This window comes from Symphalangus syndactylus, chromosome X (genome assembly GCF_028878055.3).
Source record: "Symphalangus syndactylus isolate Jambi chromosome X, NHGRI_mSymSyn1-v2.1_pri, whole genome shotgun sequence".
NCBI classification, from domain to species: Eukaryota; Metazoa; Chordata; class Mammalia; order Primates; family Hylobatidae; genus Symphalangus; species Symphalangus syndactylus.
The window spans coordinates 51,625,837-51,641,622 of NC_072447.2; the positions used below are offsets into that span (position 1 = coordinate 51,625,837).

Consider the following 15,786-nt stretch of genomic DNA (forward strand, 5'->3'; position numbering starts at 1 on the left):
AAATTTTTATATAGATTAAATCATACAGTATGTATTCTTCTGAGATTGGCTTTTTTTTTTTTTTTTTTGAGACAAGTTCTCACTCTATCTCCCAGGCTAGAGTGCAGTGTCATGACCACAGCTCACTGCAGCCTTTATCTCCTGGTCTCAGGCGATCCTCCTGCCTCAGCCTTCGAAGTATCTGGAACCACAGGTTCACACCACAGCTCACTGCAGCCTGTATCTCCTGGTCTCAGGCGATCCTCCTGCCTCAGCCTTCAAAGTATCTGGAACCACAGGTTCACACCACCACACTGGCCACTTTTTTAACTTATTTTTTTGGTAGAGATGGGGGGGGGTCTCCTTATGATGCACAGGCTGGTCTCAAACTCCTGGGTTCAAGTGATCCTCCTGCCTTTGCCTCCCAAAGTACTGGAATTACAGGCCTGAGTTGCTGCGCCCAGCTGAGATTGGCTTTTCTACTTAGTATAATTCCCCGGAGATTCATGCTATTTGTTGCATGTATCAATAGATTTTTTTTTGTAATATTCTATGTATGTACCACAGTTTGTTAAGCCATTCACCCACTGAAGGATATCTGAGTGGTTTCTAGATTATTGCTATTACTTATAAAGCTGTTATGAACACTCATGTCTAGGTTACTGATCTGATTTTTTATCACCTGGAAATTCTGTCATTTACTGGAGTAGACTATTCCCATCAACCTGTTTCCTGCCTAGTACATCATGCTCTCTGCCACAATTGCTGCTGATACCATTATCAATACTGCTGCTGGTGTTAGTAGTATTGAAGCTTGGACAGTCTTCCCTGGATTGGAGAGTGGTAGAGAGACGAGAGGACATCTGTAACCGCAGCTCTGCCATTAAGAAAACGTGGGCTAATCCTTAACCAGACCCAAGTGTTTCTGCTTCTCTCTTCATCTGCCCTGTTCTCCACCTGTTAACTAATACTCTGCTTATTTTCTAATCCAAAATTCAGAGGGAACTAGTTTGCTTGGCTTAACTAATGTACCAGCTGCCTTATGGGTTTAAAATCCGTCTATGGATGAATCATCACTGGGTCAGGTGCTCATGCCTCATGCCGTATGTACTCACTCCTAAATAGAGCATCTATTTCCCCAAGCTGAAGGGCAGGATTATTTGATCTGTGGGCTATGCAATTTCTGCTAACAGGAGGTATTGAGTGGGCCATGACTGCAATGTCCAGTAAGCATGGAAAATTCTCTAGGTAAACTAGAGGCCCATCTTAATCATAAAGTAAGCCAAAAATAATAAAACACCCACAAAGTGTTGAATTTTTATAATAATGTTCTTCAAAAAATATGGTTGTAAAATAAACCCCAAGATAAGAAGATTAAAAATAATCTGTAATCCAGTGAAAAGTTAGGTGATGCGTATCAGAAAGGAATAATCTAGTTTTGGAAAAACTGATTTATAGCTCTTCTTTCTTATAATAAAGAGATCACAAGTTTTGTTTACTGGTAAGGTTCCTCTGAGTCCAACATGATAAAATCATAATAGGTAAATGTGTTTTGTGTTCAATTGTTTACAACAATTTTAAAAAAGGCTCAAATCATTAAGGTATCATTTTTAAAGTGACCACACAATATTTCTTACTCTAATGCAGGGGTTGGTAAACTCTAACCAGCCTGCTACCTATTTTTAGATGTAAAGTTTTATTGGAACACAGTCATACCCATCTATTTACTTGTTGACAGCTGCTTTTACACTACAGTGGCATACTTGAGTAGTTGCAAAAACCTTCAAAGCCTCAAATATTTACTAGCTGGCCCTTTACAAAAAAAGGTTGCTTTGTTTAATTACCAAGAACTCATTATACCAATCCTGATCATTTTTGGTGGTATTCTGTACGAGCTTTAGCTGCAAAAGCCCATGTTAATTCGTGCAACTTAACCCATATCAAATTCCTAGCCTACAAAATTAGAGGTTATAGAAGGGTCAGTACATGCCATGATCTAATCATTTTCAAAGAGATTTTCTCCATAAGGCCTTATAAGAAATAAAAATAAATTGACAGAATTTTCATTAAATAATACTTCCTCATATAAAACTCTGCCCTGAGAAATCTAGATTGAAATATCTCAAGTTAAAGCTGGTTGCTATGGTCTAAATGTTTGTGTCTCACCCAAATTCATGTCGAAACCTAAATACCAATGTGATGGTGTTGGGAGGTTGGGGCCTTTGGTAGGTGATTAAGTTATGAGTATGGAGCCCTCATGACTGGGATTAGTGCCCTTACAAGAGAGACCCCAGAGAGCTGCCTTGCTCCTTCCACCTTGTGAGGACACAGCTAGAAGCTATCGTCTATGAGGGGGAAGCAGGCTCTCAATAGACACTGAATCTGTCAGTGCCTTGATCTTGGACTTCTCAACCTCCAGGACTGTGAGAAATAAATTCCTATTGTTTATAAGCCACCCAGTTTATGGTATTTTGTTATAGAAGCCCAAACAGACTAAGACAATGGCATTCATGAAAAATGTATCTAAAATGATAAAGCATTCAATAAAATTAAAAGGTATGCATCTGCCATAAAGTTGAATATTTATTACTAGATAAGCCCAGGCATCAAATTCCCTGACCTAATTGGGGGTAGCTGTGAAGGAACTTTCTGATATGGTTCTCATCTTTTAAGGATCCCAGAATGGGGGTGGTTGCCCACATTTTGTCTCCCATAGGGACGATATATATCATACTAGCAGTTCCGCAAGTGTCTGTACAGGATACTAGCTTTAACCTTGAGCTCCTCAGAAGCCATTTGGGGAAAGGATATTCTTCATGAAGCAATTGGGGCCATTTCTATCTAGACCTGAATTGTCAATACATCATATATATCCAAGAATGATGTGGAATGATATTCAGTGGGACCACAGGGAGAATTACAGTTTGCAACTAGACAAAGTGGGCTAGAGTCTCCTAAACTACTGATGTTAAGGCATATTGATGATAGTCATCTAAATCTTGTAAGAGATGAATGTTTAAGATCTTTTCGGCCAGGCGGGGTGGCTCACGCTTGTAATCCCAACATTTTGAGAGGCCGAGGCAGGCGGATCACTTGAGGTCAGGAGTTCGAGACCATCCTGGCCAACATGGCAAAACCCCATCTCTACTAAAAATACAAAAATTAGCCAGGTGTTATGGCCTGTGCCTGTAGTTCCAGCTACTCGGGAGGCTGAGGCAGAAGAATCGCTTGAACCTGGGAGGCAGAGGTTGCAGTGAGCCGAAATCGCACCACTGCACTCCAGCCTGGGCGACAGAGCGAGACTCCACCTACAAAAATAAAAAAATAAAAAAATTTCATAAATGTGCAAAAGTTAACTTTACAGAATTACTTGACATTAAATCCTCTTTAACCACAAATATAGCTCCAACTTCTAGGTTATAAAACAAATGCCCCTTGGGTAGATTCTAGCACATGAGGTGAAATTTATTTACCTCTTAATCTTTTTTTTTTTTTTTTTTTTTGAGATGGAGTCTGGCTCTGTCGCCCAGGCTGGAGTCCAGTGGCACGATCTTGGCTCACTGCAACCTCCACCTCCAGTTTCAAGCGATTCTCCTGCCTCCACCTGCTGAGTAGCTTGGACTACAGGCGTGCACCACCACGCCAAGGTAATTTTTGTATTTTTAGTAGAGACAGGGTTTTGCCATGTAGGCCAGGCTGGTCTCAAACTTCTGACCTCAGGTGATCCACCCGCCTCAGTCTCCCAAAGTGCTGGGATTATAGGCATGAGCCACCATGCCCGGCCTTAATATTTGCCTTGGTATCTGCTGTAAGAATGACTTCTGCCACAAAAAGTCACACACTTTTCTCCCACTTTTTAAAAAAACTGTTATCAAAAATAGGCAACTATTTTTACTTAAACTTTGAAAATATAATCCTGGACATCCTACGATTAAAGAATGTGATGATGAAAGCAGGTAGTAATAATATATTTAATGACTCATAATTAGGTAACATTCAACTTGGAAAGAAGAGCAGAAAAGTACTTTCACTAGAGAAATCATAATGAGAGGTTGCCATCATTTAGGCAGCATGTGGGTACTTTACAAACATAAAATTAGAGCGTTACAAAAATCCTTTGAATTCCCTAATTTTACAAACTTAAAGTCCTTAATTAAAAACAACAACACAATTGCAAGTTGACAAATAAGACAAAATCCCTTGCAAAAAATAATCATTAAAAACTAGTAGTTACAGAATATATTTTTACACTGATTTTTGAAAATGAAATTTTGTGTTAAAATCATAAAATAAAAAGCATAAAATAGAAGCTATTAATTATGTTGTAATGGTAAATAATGGATTTGGGCTGCTATTTTAATGATATTTATTCTGCATAATATGCAGAATATATCTATGTGGTCCCATATTCATTTCTCCTATTTAGAATTTCTTTCTTTCTTTTTTTTTTTTTTTTGAGACGGCATCTTGTTTTGTCGCCCAGGTTGGAGTGCAGTGGCACGATCTCAGCTCACTGCGACCTCTGCCTCCCGGGTTCAAGCAATTCTCCTGCCTCAGCCTCCTGAGTAGCTGGGATTAGAGAGGTGTGCCACCACGCCTGGCTAATTTTTGTATTTTTAAGAGAGACGGGGTCTCACCATGTTGGCCAAGCTTGTCTCAAATTCCTGACCTCAAATGATCCACCTGCCTCCCAAAGTGCTGGGATTACACAGGTGTGAGCCACCACCCCCCAGCATTTCTTCTATTTAGAATTTCTAAGAGCAAGCAGGATGCCATTTCTCTAACTATTAAATGATTATCCAGAAGCAAAAGTACAGCACAGGAAGATAATATTTATTATATTTTAACTAGAAACAGAGCAGATAGCAAGTTCACGAGGTAAGAATTTTTTTTCTTAAATTAGGCTTAAACAACAATAATAAAAAACAAGTCTGCATATATATTTTGGTCACTATTATAATCTTCCAGGGCACAAAAGCCAGCAGCATAAAGAAACATGAATAATGACTGAGAATTTTTGATGTGCCAAAAACAAAGATCACTGTGTTAAACTCCTTTATTTTGTTAATATTATTCTTAAACATTGAACAATTATTAATTATTCTTATTCGGCAAAATATCAAACATGCACATAGTATTCCTACAAGAATATTGCCTTAATATTGTCAATATTAACACTAAGCTTATTCCTCTCCAAAATTCAATGAGTTATGGTTCCACTCTGTATATGTATTAGTGTTAGTGGTAATATGCAAAACTGATTTTGTTTTCAGGGTTAAGTAGCAGATTGACTTCGCATTTGGTGGCCAGCTGTGTACCCTAATTTTTCATTTATTTTCTTAATAAATTTAATTACATTTCATAAGCCCTGAGATAACGTGCTAAGGATTGTATACTTTTAATCTATACTTTATTCCACTCAATTTGAACCCCACATAATAAGTCTTTTAAGTTATTTACAGATGGTTGTAACTAAAGCAATGACAAAATTTACCACTTGTATAGATAAGACTGATAATAAGGCCTTTAACTAAGAGTTGCATATTTTATATGCACTTTTAACTTGCCAGGAGCAACTCTTAAAATTACATCTATAATTCTGTCAGAAAGCAATAAGTGCTTTTCATTTTGCTTACTTCTATATGTGTAACCAGATTCACTTTTTTCCTCCCTTGTAAAACAACTATTTTCTTTTCCTTCCCCAAATATTAATACTTGTCTTCCAACTGAACAATTGCTAAAAGGAACTTAGCATTTGCACAGCACATTGACAACTATAGTGCTTAGCAGAGACATATGCCCATAATAGGCATCTGATAAATGTTTGTTCCACATGGAATGAGTGAATTGTAAGGCAGCTGTTTGAGTCATATACTGTTCATCATAACTGCAACTAATTTTATTTAACTAGGAAATTTAGTTTACCAGATTTAATTTACCCTCAAGTGTAAATCCAAAAATTTGAAATTAAAAAAAATTGATTTACTAATCCTCAGAAAAAGTAAACAAGTTAATCATAGTTGTTACTATACTATTAGTTGATAGAAAATTTAAAAAATTATTACTTTCCACTAAACATTAAGTACAACTAAGCGAGGGGAAGAAAGTTTAAAAAAACTTAAAAATGTTAGCTAATTCTCATCATTTTCTCCACATTTATCCGTGCAGCTTTTTTTGTTCATATATTTATTCCTGTTAACTTCTCTAGCTGAAAGAGAATTTTATTATCTGAATGGAGTTCCCCATCACCTTAGGTACAAAATATTAGTGAAAAGCTGGTGTAAATGTAAGATTGTATTTTCATGTCATGCCATATTTCTAAATTTATTTTTTGCTAGCATTAAATTTTTCCAGTTTAAACGATGCTGTATAGAATATGAGCTAATCTGCCAATTACTATGATATTGCTTGCTTATAATATTCAGTTTTTGTTGATAGCTTTAAAGCATATTGCACGCTTTTCATCTAGCACACTAGTAAACAACTATTACTCTTTTTGGAAAGGATACACTGACAAATTCTTAAGTTAATGGCTTTAGCCCAACATTTTTAGTCAGTTAAAGAACAATAGCAATGGCAAAAACGTTGACAATACAGTTCATGGTCCGGTTCTCCCATCTTACGGTACAGGTTCCTGAAACATAAAAAAAGGATTTTGAAATACCAGCAAAACATAAAAATTATCAGAGAATATATATATATATATATATACACACACACACATATATACACACACACACACATATATATTTTTTTCACGTTTTAATATCTTATTTCCTTCAACCTGTTAAGTTTTCACATTTCATACCAGTCTGAAGGTATACTTGTTACTAGGTACAAAGCAATACTGTTGATAGTCTTTCCAGAATTTAATTAGAATTAAATAAGTACTTGATTAAAAAGTGCAGTTTGACTTTGCTAAAAGTTGGATTTTATGTAAATCAGCTTAAGATCTCTTACCATCAGATGTGGTATCCCAAAAACAGGAGCTGGCTGTGTGAAAGCCATATGCGCTCTTCTGGACCACTGCACAGGTCACTGCAAATAAAGTCACAGAATGAGGGCACTTACAGACAAAGGGAAAGAGAACCAAGGTCAAAGTGTGTGAGTTCACAGCTCTACAAGCCGAAAACAAAACAAAACAAAACAAAACAAACAAACAGAAAACAAAGCATTCAGCAAATAGATTGAAAAAAAATAAAAGACTCTCATCTTTATCTACCATCATGATTTTGACCCCACTGGATTCAGTTGGTTTTCTGACCATTGTCATTACCATTGGTGATTGTACTGTGGCAAAAATATTAGTCAAATTCTGTGCTTTGTACCATGGGCAGAATTCAGACACAGAAATGCAGGAAATACTCCGCTTTATAAACAGTTGCTATGTGGAATTACAGGTAAAGAGGCATGGGACTACCGAAAGAAACACAGTTGAGCTAAGGGGGGGTCTCAGTGGAAAGAAAGAACTGATGGAAATGCAAAGGGTGATGCTACCAAAGACAAGTAGCTCAAACTGCGTTTGAGTAGTGAAAGATCTTCATCTTTTAAGTGTTATTATAGATTATCTTTGAATGAGTAAATCAGAAGTCCTTTATACCCTTTTAGCATCCAACTTAAATGTCTATTGTTCATATACCTTCTCAAAATTCAGAGAAAATCACAATGACAAAAGCAAGTGAACTAGTGAGGAAGGACACTGATACTTACCAATATATTTATAAGCTTTTCCCAACTTAACCAGATGTGTTAAGGATTGTTCCACTATGCTTGCGGTCCACTGGTTGATGTTGTTGTGATTATAATCTTCACCACCTAAAACCCCATCTACACACTAAAAGGGCACAGAGGGCAGTTAATTTAGTCAGTAAAATTGTTCAAAAAGAACAATTTTTACACAAATTACAGCAAAAATTTATTCAAAACATAAAATATACTTATAGCTCAATAAGGCATCTTAGAAAATATACACTTGGTAAACATTGATTATGCACTGTCTCTAATTGCTTAAGAGTTTTGAAAGAGTTTCCACATGCGTTATCTCACTCTATGAGACACTATGGGCCATATAAAGATAACTATGTCATGGCTTCTGTGTAAATAACTTAATCTAGCAGAGAAGCTAATAAAAACATTCTATTATCTATAACACAAGGAAGACTAATGATAAATTATGTCATAAAAATTATGGTGGGGAAATTAAAAGGTGATACCAATTGGTTAACAAGTAGCTTTGAAACAGCTGGGATTTGAACTAGGGCTCACATGCTAGAAACACAGGATGGGACTAATTTAAAAACATAATTCTTATGTATACTAATTATATTCTCATTCATACTATGTGATTGTTTAGCTATGAAACAACAACTAAGTATATTCTCATTCATACTATGTGATTGTTTAGCTATGAAACAACTAGCACACCTGCCACTGAAAGTAAATAAAGATGCTCTGGAAAGATAAAGTCAAATATCATAATTTCCCATAGTGCGTAATTTCATCCACTTCTGACACCTGATTAAAAGCACTGGCTCTAGTATCACAATCCTAGGTTTTAAGGCCTACTTTGACACCTATCTGCTGCGTGACTTTTAGCAAGTGACTTAACCCCTTCAAATCACTATTTTCCTAATCCTTATAGTAAGGATAACAGCATCATCTTATCAGGTTGTTGTTAGGATGAAATGAGACAATGAATACCAAGTGCTCAAACAGGACTAGCACAGAGTTAGCATATAAATAATGTTAACCACTATTAGCATATTGCTGCTGTCATATTTTACATTTGAGTGACAAAGCCTGGATAATAAAGCACTCATTTAATTCATTTTTAGAATCTAACACACACATGCAGCTTCATTTACTATCATTAGACTCATTTAATTCATTTTTAGAATCTAGCTTAATAATACACACATACACACACATGCAGCTTTATTTACTATAATTAGACCACAGTAAAGATTTATGAAGGCACTAATACAAAATCTTAAGTTGGATAGCATAAAATCTTCACTAATGATAAAATATAAAAAGAGAAATTAAATATTTTAGCAAGGTTGACAAAGTAATGTGGCTCAAATTTTTCTACTAGAAAGCTCAATAACATGACAAAGTAGGAAGGGTAGTGGCTTAAGGATCAGGGGAATAGAATTTTAATCCTGGCTTTACCATTCCTAAGCTGGTGACCTTTGGACAAACCTATTCCTCTCTTGAGATCACCTTTCCTTAAGGATAAGAGCACTCATTTTTCTTTCAGGTTATTTAGTAGGACAACTCCAAGTTTTGCTCTAAACAGCAGAAAATACCACGGGGTGTGCGTGCCACTGTAAATAGCCCTGCTAATTACTATTAATTAACATTTAACCTAATTAATTACATTAACATGGAGGCCCATGAGACAATGAGGTCCTTAAACAGCTCTGTATTCTCAGTGCTAAACTCAGGACCTGGGCACTTAGCAGGTATTCGACAAATGTTGTTGAAGCAATATTGGTTTTGATATACTCGCTGGGTATCTGAAATCAAATACACTTTAGACTAAATTCTAAGTCATTTGTAGCTCACTTTTTCTTTGACGATTTTTTGGGGAAGCAATTTCTATTACTAACACTAAAGAAAATGTACGCATATTACTGATAAATGGGTGTCTCTGAGTTCAGAAGGAAAAACATATTAGCATAGGGGCTCAGAGCAAGAAATCAAAGGAAAAAAAATAAGATCAATAAGAAAATAAGATCAGTAAGGAAATCAGAAATAACTACTGAAATTATGTAATCATCTAGGAAGTGCTAAACTGTTTTAAAATGTTGCTCATTCTCAGGCATTTCCAATGTCTCAGTGGAAATGTTTCAATGGCAGAAGAGGGTTGGTTCATGGGAAGAGGAAAGATAGACATTTGGCTGCAAGTAACCTGTAGCAAAGCTGAGTTTCTTTGCAGTCTCATATTTCATATAAAAATTCAAGAGAAGCTTGCTTTTGACTACATAATGCATCAGAGTTTGTTTTTATTCAAAAATGTTTTCAGTTAAATTATTTATATTCCTTAACTCCCTCTCACAAATATTCAAGAAAAACTGATGTTCAAAAAATGCATCCAGTGACTTTTAGCACCACCTAGCCACTGCCGAGTATGTATTTCCCAGTTGAAAAAGCATGATTCTTTTAATTTGATATAATATTAAAGTAACAGGCATATGGTTTGAAAAATCCAGTAGAACAGAAAAGCTTAGAATGAAAAGAGTCTCCTTCCCACCCTTTCCTTTCTCATCCCCAGTCCCATTCCCCAGAGGAAACTCATCAGTGTACAACTGTTTTTATTTCTTCTAAGGGTTACTTATGTATCTCCAAATAATGTTTATCTCACTATTTCCCGATTTATGAATTACAGGCAACATCCATGTAACTTCTACTATGATAGATGAAAATTTGGTTCCCTCAGACCACCCGCCCCCTTCTCTCAATATAGTGAAATCACAATTTTTTAACTTAAATATATTTACACGGTTAGAAACATGTTTCTTTTCCACTCTGGATGTTTTCTTCTACGCAGAGGATTGTTCTTTAACATTCCTGGCTTCTTGTCCTGTCGGTTATTCCTCCCCATGGAGGTGGAATGAGTTACCTGGTTGGTGGATGATAACCATTGTTCTAACATCTCATTTGGGAGTCTCCCAAATGTGTTGAACTTGGGCTTTAGTTTCTCCTTCCCTCTCCACCCAAACCAATGAAAGGCACCAGCCTGAACAAGTGTCTCTCTCTGCTGACTCAAACTTTCTCTTGGATGACTCTTCCCAGGGCTGAACTGAATGGGAGTCAGCAAAACAAGATACAATCACCAAACTAGTTTTTATCAATAATAAAGGTGGTATTTTGTTCTCTTTCTATTGGCTCTTTTTTCTTTTCATTTGGTTCAGAACTTAAGTAAGGAAGAAGGCACTATTTAAATGGAATCCCAAATAGCCCAGCATTCTTTCTTTTATGTTCCATCAACCAAGGACAGTCTTTCCTGACTTTCCACTTTGAAAACTAAGATCACTCCCTTCTCATTACCTCCACTCCCTCTTCCACCTCCCAGTTTCCCTCATTTGTGCTTTTACATTGTAAAGGTATTAAAAACCTTTGCTTTCTACTTTTAATAATTAAATACTCTCAGGCTACATAGATAGAATGCATAATTCTGAAGTATTAAAGTATGGCAGGATTTTCAGGTGCCTGTCTACTCCTCTCAGACCTTGAGTTAATTCTAGCTGTGTAAGGCCAGACCTGGGTGTTAAAAAATACCTTTCCCACACTGTGGTCTGTATGTGATACCTCTAAAATAATAAAAGTTCCCCTGCCAGAATTAATTCCCAAAGATAATTTCTTTTCTATTTGCCTAAAAGGAGTTTCAAATATTTTTCTTAAAATTTTGATTTACTATCATATCAAGGTTTAAAAGATGTTAAATGATCATTTTTTCCAATTATATTGGGCAAAGAAGTGTACATGCCCAAAGGCAGATATTTCTAGGGCTTTTGTTATCTATTTTATACAATATACATATATATCATACATATACTTTACATTATAAAAGTCGACATGTGTGTACATATATATACATGTACATATACTTTTATAGCATTAACATTTAAAATAATGTTTGCCTTCTGGAATAAAAGTTATTTTATCCAAAAGACAGGACATCAATTTTAAACCAGTTTTCTAGACTAAGAAAATCCTTAAGCATCTCTTTCAGAATAAGCCTCAAGATGCCGACAGCACACAACAAAACATAGAAGGACTCCTATAAAGAGTTAGTGGATAAATACTTAAAAGTCTTGTTCTTGGCCGGGTGTGGTGGTTCACGCCTGTAATCGCAGCACTTTGGGAGGCCAAGGCGGGTGGATCACCAGAGGTCAGGAGTTCGAAACCAGCCTGACCAATAAGGTGAAACCCCGCCTCTACTAAAAATAGAAAAATTGGATGGGTGTGGTGGCGGGTGCCTGTAGACCCAGCTACTCGGGAGGCTGAGGCAGGAGAATTGCTTGAACCCGGGAGGTGGAGGTTGCAGTGAGCCGAGATCACACCACTGTTCTCCAGCATGGGTGACAGAGCGAGACTCTGTCTCAAAAAACAATAAAATAAAATAAAACAAAATCTTCTTCTTTTAACAGTAAGGTTTCTAAGTTTGGCCTGAAACTCAAAATATAGCTTTTAAAAATCTCCACCAATGCAGCAAGCTTCAAGAGAAACAAAATGTATGACTCACCTCTTTGACAATATTGTGGGCTTCCTCAGCATTGAAGCCAACCTAAAGGGAAAACAAAAGGTAAAGCTGCTTTCAACACAGGCTTACAGGTATGATGCTACACAGAATATCCTAGGCTGGCCTAGACAGGTGTTAAAGTGATAAAGGGCATCAGGTCTACAGAAGGGGCCAATCTTGCCCCTAAACACTTAAAAATACTGAATGCTTTCCCTACCTACCTCCCTGGAGATTGACTCACAAGGTCTGAGGCAGAGCCTGCAAGTCTACATTTTTTTAAAAAAAAGTGCTTTATACTGGTGATTCTAATGAACATCCTAGATTAAGAATCATTGTATTGTAAAACGTAGGAAATATGCAAGAGGTGGCTATGAGGATGTTATGTGTTATAAGAATATAGAAATGGTTTCAGCTAAGTGAGAGAATGAAGCGGTCCATATGAAGAGAATGCTTAGTAGACTATTTTCAATTTTGTTTTTAACTTATGCTAGGCAAAAATTTCTAGGCAAAAATTCCTTTCCCAAATTAAAAATTATGAAAATACTTGATAACTCAAGATTAATAGCACTTTAGTACTATAAAGTGATCTGACAACTTAGTCTTTTCTTTGGAGTCCCCATCAATAACAGGGAGATAAAAACTGACATCATGGGTTTCTGGTGAGGGTTGGGAAAGCCTGAGTCAGTAAGCAAGGGCTCGTAATCCATAAAGCACCTCCTTGCCTAATCCTGGCAAGCATTACCGGGAGAGGGAATGGCAGTGCCACCAGGACCCCGAGACCCCGAGCCATGGGTGCTGCAGCACCTGCGCTGAGGAAGCCAAGGGACGGAGGAAGCAGCGGGAAGACCCGTTTTCGAGGCCCGCCCGGTAGGAGGGCGGCGCCCGTCACCCCATGCCCACTCCTCACACCCAAGTCAGGCCTCGTCCTTCCAACCCTGCCCCGACCCCACCGTCTGATCCGCGCGCTTCTGGCCACCCCTGCCACCCCGAATCTCAGGACTTTGGGGTGGGGAGAACGGGTCGTGCGGGGCGGATCCCGGGCCCAGGGGAGAGGACCCGGGCTCGGAGGACGCCGCACCCCAACTCTTGGGGCCGCCCTCGCTGGGAGACCACCCGGCAAGAGCCCCGCGCAGAGGAAGGCGAGAGTGGGGGGCGCTCCCAGGTAGCCAAGTGGCGGTACCTCGTCGCAGTGGCGATGGTACTCCTCCATGGTAGCGCCGGCTCTCCCTGGGGGCGGAGCGACGCGCCGGTGGAGCACCGCGGCCGCGCACTGGCCTCCGGGGAGGCCCCACCCCCGTTTATGGCCTAGGGCCTTTCCCTACGCAATCCCCGCCTTTGTGTCGCAGTGGCGTCACCTGGCAGCGCTGGGCGGGCTTCGGGCAACGCCAGGCGTCACTTCAGGCCACGCACTTTTTCCTTGCTTTCTCTGCCCTTTCTGGAAACAAGAGATGAATGTTAAAGAACTGGGAATGGCGCCAGTGTGGATCAGATGGGGTGACTTAGTGGCAGTTAGTCTAGACTCCACACTATTGGTTGAGTGCCCACTGCTGTGATTACTTGCACGCATTTGTTCATTCACCATCATCTGGCACATAAATGTAGTTAATTTCGTGGTAAACCAGCCACTTTGATTTGTCCACTTACTAGCTATGTTACTTGGAAAAATTCACCTCCCACAGCTTCAGTTTTCTCATATGGAAACTTACCATCATACCTATTTCACTACTGGTTGTAAGGATCCGATGAGAAACTGTATACACGGCTCCTAAAGTAGATGCTTCTCAAAAAGAGAACAATGGCTACGTTTTAAAATAAATGTAGTAATTTTAAATTAGTAATTTTAAAATAAATTACTAATTTCCAGATGATCCTAGACACTTCCTCAAAATCTCACAATAAGTCAGAAGAGTTAGTTCTTCCATCACTGCTTTTATCAAGATGAAACTGAGGTATAGAGAATTTAATTTGCCCAAGGTCATACAGCCAGTAGTGTGTAGAAAAGGGACTTGAGCTCAAGTAGTCTGATAGCAGAGCCCAAGCTCTTAACCACTGCATTACTTTCCTATTGCTACTGTAACAAATTACCGTAAACGTAGTGCCTTAAAGCAGCACAGACCTGTTCTCTTACAGTTCTGTTACCAGTGGAGGGTGTCCAGATTCTTGGCGCTTTGAACAAATAATTGGACAAAACGCACAAACAAAGCAAGGAAAGAATGAAGCAACAAAAGCAGAGATTTATTGAAAACGAAAGTACACTACAGGGTGGGAGCGGGCAGAGAAGCCGCTCAAGGGCCGGAATCCAGAATCTTCCCTGGTCCAAATACCCCCTCGAGGTTTCCCATTGGCCACTTGGTGTGCACCCCATGTAAATGAAGTAGTGGCCCACAATCAGAGGCTGAAGTGAAGCTACAAAGGCCACACTCCTATGCAAACATCTGATTGGTTGCAAGAAAGCAACCAATCAGAGGCTGAAGTGAAGTTACAAAGTTACACTCCTATGCAAATGTCTGATTGGTTGCAAAAAGCAACCAATCAGAGGTACTTTAAATTTCCCATCTGCCCCTCAGAAAAGGTGGGGATTTGCCTCTGGTCCTTTTGTTACTTAGGCATGGAAGGTTAGGGTTTTCCTTTTTTTTTTTTTTTTTGAGACAGAGTTTCACTCTTGTTCCCCAGGCTGGAGTGCAATGGCGCGATCTCGGCTCACCCACCGCAACCTCCGCCTCTCGGGTCCAAGCGATTCTCCTGCCTCAGCCTTCTGAGTAGCTGAGATTACAGGCATGCACCACCATGCCCAGCTAATTTTGTCTTTTTAGTAGAGACGGGGTTTCTCCATGTTGGTCAGGTTGGCTTCGAACTCCCAACTTCATCGACCTCAGGTGATCTGCCTGCCTCAGCCTCCCAAAGTGCTGGGATTACAGGCGTGAGCCACTGTGCCCGGCCAGGGTTTTCCTTTCAATTTAGTTCTAGGAAGTCAGCGTGAAACAGTTTTAAGTTCCTTGCCTCTGACCCTATTCTCCTGCCTCAGTTCTGGAGGTCAGAAGTCTAAAATGGGCCCATAGAGCTGCATGCCTTCTGGAGGCTCCAGGACAGACTCTGTTTCTTTGCCTTTTCCAGCTTCTAGAGACTGCCTGCATTCCTTGGCTCATGACCCCTTCCTCCAAATTCAAAGCCAGCAGTATCTTTTCTCCTCTCTCGCCTCTGCTTCAAAGGAGGTGTGAGGCATCTCTACAAAAGAGAGATGTATGACTCTTGCCCTCCTGTTTCCCTCTCAAGACCTTTAACTTAACCACATATGCCATGTGTCTTTTGCACTCTGTATCATATTCACAGATTCTCAAAATTCAGATGTGGACAACTTTGAGGGGGAGCATTATTCAGCCAACCACAACACGTTTCTATTTCGCTCCCCAGAATCAAAGTTGGAAACCATTAGTCTTCTAGTCCATCTCCCTTATTTTACAAGGAAAACTGAAGCTGAGAAGATAAAAGTAAATTCTACAGGGCACATAGGTGTTAACTGGACTCCTGGGCTTCTGAATCTCAGGCTCTTATTTTATGAA

The 15,786-nt window shown here is 38.9% G+C and overlaps 1 protein-coding gene across 1 annotated transcript; it reads right to left on the reverse strand.

Annotated features, from left to right (window-relative positions):
• Window positions 1-4,791: 4,791 nt before the first annotated feature.
• On the reverse strand, window positions 4,792-13,527 carry DYNLT3 (dynein light chain Tctex-type 3). Its single transcript, XM_055268482.2, has 5 exons — window positions 13,407-13,527; window positions 12,230-12,271; window positions 7,690-7,813; window positions 6,940-7,017; window positions 4,792-6,613 (listed from the first exon to the last, which is right to left on the reverse strand). The coding sequence occupies exons 1-5, from the start codon at window positions 13,434-13,436 to the stop codon at window positions 6,537-6,539; spliced, it is 351 nt and encodes a 116-aa protein (XP_055124457.1). The 5' UTR covers window positions 13,437-13,527; the 3' UTR covers window positions 4,792-6,536.
• Window positions 13,528-15,786: the final 2,259 nt, after the last annotated feature.